This window comes from Brugia malayi (genome assembly GCF_000002995.4).
Source record: "Brugia malayi strain FR3 genome assembly, contig: Bm_v4_Chr4_scaffold_001, whole genome shotgun sequence".
In the NCBI taxonomy this organism is placed as follows: domain Eukaryota; kingdom Metazoa; phylum Nematoda; class Chromadorea; order Rhabditida; family Onchocercidae; genus Brugia; species Brugia malayi.
The window spans coordinates 2,609,225-2,620,037 of NW_025062478.1; the positions used below are offsets into that span (position 1 = coordinate 2,609,225).

General features: G+C 29.4%; 1 protein-coding gene across 1 annotated transcript; it reads left to right on the top strand.

Annotated features, from left to right (window-relative positions):
* Positions 1-4,120: 4,120 nt before the first annotated feature.
* On the top strand, positions 4,121-4,834 carry Bm579 (Uncharacterized protein; the record flags this gene model as incomplete). The annotated part of the gene is made up of 2 exons (XM_043081402.1): positions 4,121-4,183; positions 4,349-4,834. The coding sequence occupies 2 exons, from the start codon at positions 4,121-4,123 to the stop codon at positions 4,832-4,834; spliced, it is 549 nt and encodes a 182-aa protein (XP_042937336.1).
* Between the last annotated feature and the right edge of the window lie 5,979 nt (positions 4,835-10,813).

Sequence of the window (10,813 nt, forward strand, 5' to 3'; positions counted from 1 at the left end):
ACTGAACAGTTTGAGTTGTGCTGCAAAATTTAAAGACATTTATGTGTTACTTGTTTCATTCTGCTTCTACAGAATTTTCCAGTTGAAATGGGTTCAATTGAATTGAATTGAAAGCATTGTGTTCCGAAATTGTATTTCTCATCCAAAACTTGGGGACAACATGCATTGCTTTGAAATATATATGTATATAACAAATGTATTATAACAAATCTTTCTATTTAAATGGATGAATTTTGTTACAATAAAATGAATTAAAAGAATGGTTTGATTTCTTAATTTGTTATAATACAAACTTTTCTGATATTGAAAAACGGTTTTTGTCCTTACTCAATGCTTCTGCCTCTTTCTTTTCTTTAAAGATTAGACGGGTCGCTCACCAATTTTGGCACTTCAGCGACCGACTGTTAAAGGTGGAATAAGGTTGCTAATTTTGAAATAGTGTTGCACATACACATTACATTAGCATTACATAGGTGTTTGCATACTTGCATGCAGTTGAATATTTAAAATTTATTATGGGCAGTTGGGATTTATCAAACTGTGCGTAAGTCACTAATAATTTGGAAATGAAATGGGCGATGTGCTCTACACAAATTGAAAGTTTGAAATCAGTTCTGAACTTTTTCATTTCTTAATGTACTGTCATTTGAAACATCTTTTTCCGATTCATTTGCTGCAACGACCGATACTTACTACTTGCTGAACCATTCCACTGATTAATATGTTGATAGAGAGGAGATGAATTACTTATTGACTTAATTACTTAGATCCTCTAAATTAATGCTCGTGCATGCTTAATTATTAAATCTAACAAATGATTTTAGTTCTTCAAGCAGCTTATGACATTATAGTTATGGTAAGCAATTTCCTCTTTATCCAAGCAATTTTTTAAGAGAAATTCTGAAGAATTCTTTGCGACACTAAATGAATCCCCTATTAGCTGGTGATTGCTTAACTTTTTAATGATAAAAAGGAAAGAAATTAATGGTCAGTTCATTTGAATGTAAAAAAAAAAAAAAAAAAAAAAAAAAAACACCAGATAAATTATTTGGCTTGCTTCAGTTTGTTTAAATGAAAAATGATTTTAATTAAAAATTTCCTGATGAAAAATTTTCGTATAAATCCAACAAACAACCATATAGTTTGTTTTAATTCAATTTTCTTTTTCGAATGATGGCAAAAAGAAGGTAGCTTGATTGAACTAATTTTCATCAAATGAAAGTAACTTTTTGCACTGAAGAATAATAAGTTTCCGAGTTATTATCTGATATGGATTGATTCAAATTAATTAATTAGTGATAACGATGCATAACATTTGTTAACTTTTCATTGACTATTCTTTGCTAAATTCTGTTATCAGTTGTCGTTTATTTTTAATTTACCAATCTTCACCTTTTTTTTTCTTTTAAATGAAAAAATTTAATTATACGAAATATGACCAAAATAAAAAATCAGATGGAGATATAAACAAAATTAAATCGCCGATGGAGCAAAAGTGTAAAAAGTTTGAGCAATTTTCATTGGCAAAAATAAATGACTTGACAGTGAAGATTTTATCATTATTTTAATTCTAATTAACTACAAATATAGTTAAAAAGTAGAAATTTGATGAACAGATAAAATGGATTAGGCAGAGAAATGATTTCATATGGAAATAAACTCGTAATTAATATAAAGAATTGATAAGTGGAATTAATTTAATTAAAATCAATGATTACTTTGAATGATTCGTTGTTTTGTGTAATTTTTCTGCACATTTTATAGTTTTACTTTCATTTCGAGATTTTTGAACATTAATGATTTTATCAGTTGTTATTATTGAAGGCATCCTTTCCTGCTTTTCACCATAATTATACCTTTCACATTTTTGGCCAACTGTCAATGACAAGAAGCTGTGAATGAATTTTCAAGATGAAAATGGCAATCAGTAAAATAACGAAGTCCGAAAGAAAGATTGGGAGAATGAAGAGAATCATGATAACTCAGTGAACTAATAAAAAGAAAAGTGTAAACTAGAGATTATTGGAATCGAAGAATTGATGACAAGACAGAGAGAAGTACTGAATGCTTTCAAAGGTTTATACTATAACTAAAGATGTGTCGTCGTAAGTTGGTCGTAGAAAGCGGTTGCAAGTGGTTAAAGTAAAAAGTGGTTACGGTAGCAGATGGTTACAAGTGGTTGGAGGAACAGGTGGTTCCAAAAGAAAGGAAAACAAATGATACGGAAAGGTTAATAAGCAGGTGCTGTAAATTTTTACTGTGGTTGCAAGTGGTTCCAACTACAAATATTTACAAGTAGCAACGAGTAGTTGCAAATAATTGGAAATGGAAGCAAGGATCAATAATATTTTTACTAATTTTATGTTTGTTAACATTAATCGTGCTTTGGAGTACGCAGTTATAGTGTCGTTGTTCAATTTTGGTTTTTTTTTTTTTGAAATTTGGTTATATAAAAATGTCACACTTGGAAAGAAGTAATAAGAAACATGGGTCATGAGAAAAAATTGAACATCAGCGAAGAGACATGTTTTAAAATGAATTAAAATTTAATCAACAAGAAACATGAAATAAGTGAGCTTTATAAAAAACATAAAAAAAAGATTTTGCAAAATGACAAATATAATAAACAAATGTAAAATGGCATGGAAAAAAGAATTTTTCCAGGAATAAAGGTCACTGATAAAAAGAAAAAAAGTTGTAAACAAGAATTGAGTTGTAAACAAGAATTATATTAGTAGTGTACAAAAAAAAAAGTAAAAAGAAAAAACAAAAAGTAGATAATAAATGGATTCCATAGACTATTTTGCCACTAATATGCCATGGCACTGAAATATAAATACTAAGGAAAAATTTTAGGTAAATAAGAATACGTTTAAATAATTGCCTTATAGCTTTAATTAAAACTTAATTAAAATTTAAATATTATAGATAAAAATATCGATATAAAAGTTAGAAAATAGCAAAACATGCAAAGCATCAAAATCCCCGTCGAATGTTTATTCAGTCGATATACATGAATGTTTATTCAGCCTATGAACGATTTCACAATAAGTAGAACAAAGGAATTTTCCAAAAGTATTTGATGAGATCAAAGTATCAATAATATTTCAAGCGATCACCAATAATCACTCTTTTACTTTTGTCATTAAAATAATATTCTCTATATTCTCTCTAAATGTAATACTTTTGTCGTTCATATATTTAAGTAAAGTTAATTTCGCATGTGAGATTTCCTTATTACCAGCACCCACTTTAATCGCATAGCATTTTAAGTTTTTAGGTACGAAATGAGGTACTCAATTTCCAACATTTTCTGCTTCTTGAAGTTTTAGTCGATTAATCAGGGTTGTTGAGATGAATATTCGTTGAAACAGTTATGTGTGATCATCCTATATCGAATCATGGTGCTAATTTTTCGCTTCAATTTTCGGAACTTCTGGATTTATGATGCTAATTTTTTTCACAAAAGTAAAACTCTTTTATCTTTTGATCATTTTATATCAAACATTCTTCTAATTTATTTTATTGCAACAAAATTCATCTATCTAAACAGATAGAACAATAATACGGTGAATTTTCTCACAGCAATGCATGCTGTCCCCAAGTTTTGGATGAGAAATGCAATTTTGGGACACAAAGCCTTCAATTCAATTCAACTAATTTCAACTGGAAAATTCTGCAAAAGCAGAATGAAACAAATAGCATATAAATGTCTTTAAATTTTGCAGCACAACTCAAATTTTCAGTGTGACAATGCAGTGAAATCCAGGGCTTTCCTATGGGCAAAAATTAGAAAACTTAATGCTTCTTCATAGTTTCTCAAAGGTTGCATAAGGAGAAGGTTCTTTTGCAAAATGAAACCCTTTTAGAAATATTATGCGATTCTGGAGGGAGGATTTCACTGCCATGGAAAGTAAGAAAAGAATTTGACCGAGATTTCTCGAATCATAAATTTCTTGGTACTTGGCTAGTCCAAGTATTATACTAGTATTGTTGATTCGAATGATTGTTAATTAGTGCTTAAAATTCTATACTCAATTGAAAACTTTAAAAATGCAAGCATTTACTGTTTTGATTCACAGTCCATTACTTTCTTTTAGTTCAAATTTGATTAATCGAGATGGTGAAAATGAAGAAAGAAATCATTTTCCTTCTTATCATTGCTTTTTCATCCTGTACAAAGGTATTAAATTTATTTCAATTTTTTGGGAAACAATCTGTTTCCGCTGAAATAGGCTCTAGTTTCATGCGTTCCATAGAAGATTAAGGTATCTTTTTGTGAGTTTCTATAAATCAATATTTTCACTTTCACTAATTTTGTAATTTCTATTTTCTAGTTTTTTTTTAGGCAACAATTCCAGGAATTACGGTAGTAACAACCTTTTTCACATTAACTCAGACAGTAGCAGCAAGAACAGTTTCTTCTTCAACAACAATGACAGCATTGTCAACCGAAAATAAGAAAAAATCACCTTCTCAACTACTTCTCACACAAAAGCAACTTGTCGAACAAATAGAAAATGAACAGTCTCTTCTCCAGGAACTTCTAAAAAAACAAAACCCTGCACCTCACCAACAACTTCAACAGCTACTCGAACAACTACAACAAAACCATTCGCACTTTGAGGAGCGTCTTCAACGGCAGCAGGAATTTAGTAAGAAACTTGAACATCAGTATGGCTGTGAAAATATACAACAACTTCTTCATAAACAGCAGATTATCCTTCAACAACTTCAATATCATCAACCATTTCTGAACCAACTTCAACACCAGCAGCGTGTTATTCTTCAGAAACTTCTTCAACGACAACAAACTGTCCAATCTTTACTGTAACAACTACCTGATCAGCAAAAATTACTCGAAGAACAAAAGCCTATTCTTCAACAATTATTGCTGCAGCAATTGCGTGCTCCAAAACAAACACTGCAGCCATCGACTTTGGTTCAACAAGCGCTTAACCTTCAAAAACAAATGGAACAAAATCACGAGCAATCTCGAAATCAAGATCAAAATGATTATAATCAACAAATTCAAAGGCTTGACCAACGTCTTCAACTGCTTCAGCAACACGGTGATTTATCTGCAAAACTTCGACAACAGGGACAACAACTTACTCAACAATTTCAACATCTAGTGCAACTACTTCAGCTTCTACTGCAGCCGCCTTCTGATCAGAAACTTCAAAAACAACAATCTCTTCTTCAACAATTTCTACTGTTACAACAACAACTTCTTGAACATTACCAACAGCAACAACCACTCATTCAGCAGTTCCTCCAACAACAACAACAACTTGTGAAGCTTATGGAGCAACAAGAACAACTTGTTGTGCAAATACTTTTAGAACCTCAGCAAATTTCTAATCTCCTTGAACAACTTCGCCAGCTAGAAGTCAAATTCCAACAACTTATGCAACAACAACAAGAACTTCTCCAACAACTACAGCAGAAGCAGCCTTCACTTCAGCAACTTCTCCAAAGACAACAGCCTGTCGTTGAAGAACTTCTGAAAAGCAAACAACAATTGGATTCTCTTCTCAAAATTTTAAAACAACACGAGAAATAATCATTTCTCAAACAATCACAGTATCAAAAATAAGTGATTTCGTTTTCTTATGGGATATCTGTTTTATTTTTTTATTTTCTCTAAATCAACACGTTGCAATTTACAATTTATTTTTCAAAATTTCCACATAAAATTGTTCAGTGATTTCCTGCTTCATTAATTTCGAATCAAAGTATTGAACTAATCTAAACAACTACCAACTTCTTTGTAGCAAAAATTATATTTTACAGTGGAAAAAGAAGTAACTTGTGGAACTACTATGTAAATTACAAAAGTATGAAAAATATCCGCGCGAAAAATTTTTCGATATGTAAATTTTAATGAATAAAAATTACATTTCAATATGACTTTTATGTGTGTTGTTTTACTTATAACTTCAGTTTATGCTATTGGAGCTAAGCAATAAACTTTGATGCCAAAATTAACAATAATTGGCAGTTTTATTCTAAACTGCAAAGATATCATTTGTACAATTTAATTTGTTTATTTAATATCATTTTTGGTTCAGCAATTTCAGCACAATAATTTTATGTAATATCACAGTATCTCGAGCTGATATAATTGATGAGAAACTTTGACTATGAGTAAACCAACTAAAAATCGGTTTAATCCTAATAATATATTCAGTTTAATCTCAAAAATATGAAAATATTGAAAACTAAGTAGTTCGGTCATAAAAGCAAGAAATGAGTGTTTTTTGTTTAATACTTTAATCATTTTCATCATTAAATAATGCAGAAGTTATTAAATAGTACAATAAATTAATAAATTAGCAAGGAAGAGTTGGAAATAATTACTGGTTAGGAAGACAAAACATGAAGAAACGTTGTTAGTTATTCCATGCGAACGAGGAAAATTCGAGAGGACATTAATGATTTTGGATATGAGAAGCGATTGCAAATTGGTCACTGAAATAATGGCCAACAAATTAGGTCTGTTGTTAGAGAAATCTAGTAATTAAGTAAAGATTACAGGTATTGTTAGTAACATTAGGAACTAGAACATCATCGGGAACTATAAAGAATACTCAAACATATACTACAGAATTGATTATATTGGTAGAATAAGGTTAGAGGAGATGGAAATGGGTTAAGATGAAAATGGCAATCAGTAAAATAACGAAGTCCGAAAGAAAGATTAGGAGAATGAAGAGAATCATGATAACTCAGTGAACTAATAAAAAGAAAAGTGTAAACTAGAGATTATTGCAATCGAAGAATTGATGACAAGACAGAGAGAAGTACTGAATGCTTTTCAAAAGTTTATACTATAACTAAAGATGAAAAAGTCGTAAGTTGGTCTTAGAAAAATAAAGATGTTGTCCCGTGTCAGCAAAACGATATAGCTTAACTCAAGAAAGGTTGAAACGACAGTGAAAATAAGTCTAACTGATTACGATGAATATTTGAATGATTTATTTCAAGATGAAGTTATTGAAAAGATGAAGAAAGAATCTGCATTAGACTGTGATAAGCCCATCAGAAAACCACCTGCGAGTTTTATTTGATACTTTAGCAAAGACATACATAGATTATTGGTAGGAATAATATTACGTATAGAGAAGTATTCCTAGAAGTAGTCTCTCTATAAGAATAATATGGTCATTCTTAGAGTATTCCATCAATGCATTAGGATTCATTGAAGTTTAAAAGTGTTTGGTATTATTCATGGCACAAATTAGAATGAACAATTGTTGGTCATTAGCATGTACACTTCTATCTTATAGAATTAAACTAATTGTTTGAAATCGCTTTTGTTTTTCCTTTAGTATTTATTTGCCATCTAAGTTACGCAGAGTTATTAAAGATGAATATGAATACTCAATATATATGATTTTAAAAGAAATTCTTTAAAGGTTCCAACTATTCCTTGCTAATTTATTAATTTATTGTACTATTTAATAACTTTTGCATTATTTGATGCTGAAAATGATTAACTAAAGAGTAATAAACAAAAAACTCTCTTTTTTGCTTTTATGATCAAACTACTTAGTATATTTCCAATATTCATATTGTTAGGATCAAACCGATTTTTAGTTGGTTTGCTCATAGTCAAAGTTTCTCATCAATTATATCAGCTCGAGATACTGTGATATTGCATAAAATTATTGTGCTGAAATTGCTGAACCAAAAATGATATTAAATAAACAAATTAAATTGTACAAATGATATCTTTGCAGTTGTAGAATAAAACTGTCAGTTATTGTTAATTGTGGTATCAAAGTTTATTGCTTAGCTCCAATAGCATAAACTTAAATTGAAAGTAAAACAACACACTGAAAATCACATTCAAATGTAATTTTGCTTTAACTACTGCAGCAAAGAACAAAAAAAGAAAAAAAAATAATTGGCTTATATCCATAATTAAAACGTTAGTTAAACATAAATATTAAAAACAAAAATATCGATATAAAAGTTGAGAATACTTCATTTTTCCTTTATTTAAGTTTTGGGTGATAATACTGGTATCGTTATTAAAATTATTTTTGAAATTCCTGGATTCGTTGTTGCAACAAACATTTCATAAATGAAGGTTTAATTACCTGCATTTGAGATATTAAGGGAAGAACAAAAGAAGCAAAAACAGCCTTCTATCTTTGTTACTATCAGAAAGAAACTGGCAACACCTCTGACTGTAAACTAATCATTTTAGTTTAGACTTGTTACGAATATTTAGAAAAATGGCCATACATTTCAAAAAAAAAAATAAGCTGAGCATTTAAATTGGCTGTTATTAGTGATAATTGGGTATTAGTAAGCTCAACAACAAGTCCTTCGCTAAATTGTCGTTTGGCATCGCCAATTGCGTGGAATTTGAGTTTGTCGGTGCTTTTTTGAAAAATTTTTCTTAATTAGCAGCGAAAATTCTACAGGTTAATATCCGGAATATTCTCCATTATTATTCATTCGGAAAGAACGACTGTAAGCAATGAATAATGGTTTGTTGAATTTCTCTGAAAGGTGCATGGATCGGTGGTAAAACGATTGTTGGAGTAGCGGTATTTTTCACTGGTATAATGCGGATATCTTTTTTTAAACTATTCACTGATCATTTCAACTTTACGATATGATAACATAATGATAAGAGAATTTATGTTATTGAATTTCATTTAACTCTCGCTCTGCTTTGTTGATTTAACTCATTGCTCTTCTCTACTTTACTTTTCCTTTGAAATTAACTTATACGTTTTGGTACTAAAATTTTTTGAATTTAAAATTTCAACATCTTATTGGCATTTAATTTCTGAGCACAAATCGTATTGCTGATCAAAAATTGTTTTCATATAAAAACAACATCTAGTGCTATAATTCATTCATAGCTTCTTGTCATTACAGTTGGTCAAAAATATGAAATGTATGTGAATTTTGTACGTATAACATCAGAGAATGAATAATTGAAGCATTGCTATAAATAGAATAAATAAAATTATTTTATACAAAGTTAAAAATTATTACTTTTTCTTCAAGCTCTATTTTAAAAAAATTCCGTTTTTCTACTTTCTATTTCATTTATTATTGTTACTTTTTCTGCTTTTCATTCTTTTCATAATTTTATATATGTATGAAATCATTTTTATACAAAACCTCACAATTTACTGAAATAATTTTATTTTACGTTTCCGATGTTACAAAATAAAAATAGTAATAATAGTAGTTCAAGCAGTGGCATAATAATAGAAATTTTGATAATAACAAGTTGAGGGTCTAATTTAATAAATATTTTCCGGAATGCACTATTAATAGAGGATTTGCTCCATCGGCGATTGAATTTTGTTTATATCTCCATCTGATTTTTTACTTTGGTCATATTTCGCAGCTTTGATGGAGAAGAATTAAAAAAAAAAAATTCTGCTTGTCAAAAATTAAATTTTTTTTCATTTAAAAGAAAAAAAAAGGTGAGAATTGGTAAATTATAAGCGACAATTGATAGCTTAATTTAGCAAAAAATATCATCGAAAATTTAGGAAATGTCATCTGTCGTCATCACTGATTAATTAATTAAACACCAAATAATGACTCGGAAACTTATTATTCTTCAGTGCAAAAAATTACTTTCATTTGATGAAAATTAGTTCAATCAAGCTACCTGCTTTTTGCCATCATTCGAAAAAGAAATTTGAATTAAAACAAACTATAAATAATGACGAAATGGTTGTTTGTTGGATTTATACAAAAATTTTTCATTAGGAAATTTTTAATTAAAGTCATTTTTCATTTAAACAAACTGAAGCAAGCCAAATAATTTATCTGGTGTTTTTTTTTTTTTTTTTTTTTTTTTTTACATTAAAATGAACTGACCATTAATTTCTTTCCTTTTTATCATTAAAAAGTTAAGCAATCACCAGCTAATAGGGGATTCATTTAGTGTCGCAAAGAATTCTTCAGAATTTCTCTTAAAAAATTGCTTGGATAAAGAGGAAATTGCTTACCTTAACTATAATGTCATAAGCTGCTTGAAGAACTAAAATCATTTGTTAGATTTAATAATTAAGCATGCACGAGCATTAATTTAGAGAATCAAAGTAATTAAGTCAATAAGTAATTCATCTCCTCTCTATCAACATATTAACCAGTGGAATGGTTCAGCAAGTAGTAAGTATCGGTCGTTGCAGCAAATGAATCGGAAAAAGATGTTTCAAATGACAGTACATTAAGAAATGAAAAAGTTCAGAACTGATTTCAAACTTTCAATTTGTGTAGAGCACATCGCCCATTTCATTTCCAAATTATTAGTGACTTACGCACACTTTGATAAATCCCAACTGCCCATAATAAATTTTAAATATTCAACTGCATGCAAGTATGCAAACACCTATGTAATGCTAATGTAATGTGTATGTGCAACACTATTTCAAAATTAGCAACCTTATTCCACCTTTAACAGTCTGTCACCGATATGCCAAAATTGATGGGCGACCCGTTTAATCGTTTTTGGTAATACCTTTAAAGTAAAGAAAGAGGCAGAAGCATTGAGTAAAGACAAAAACCGTTTTTCAGTATCAGAAAAGTTTGTAATATAACAAAATAAGAAAACAACCCATTCTTTTAATTTATTTTATTGTAACAAAATTCTTCTATCTAAACAGATAGAACAATAATATGGTGAATTTTCTCACAGCAATGCATGTTGTCCCCAAGTTTTGGATGAGAAATATAATTTCGGAACACAATGCTTTCAATTCAATTCAATTGAATCCATTTCAACTGGAAAATTCTGTAGAAGCAGAATGAAACAAGTAACACATAA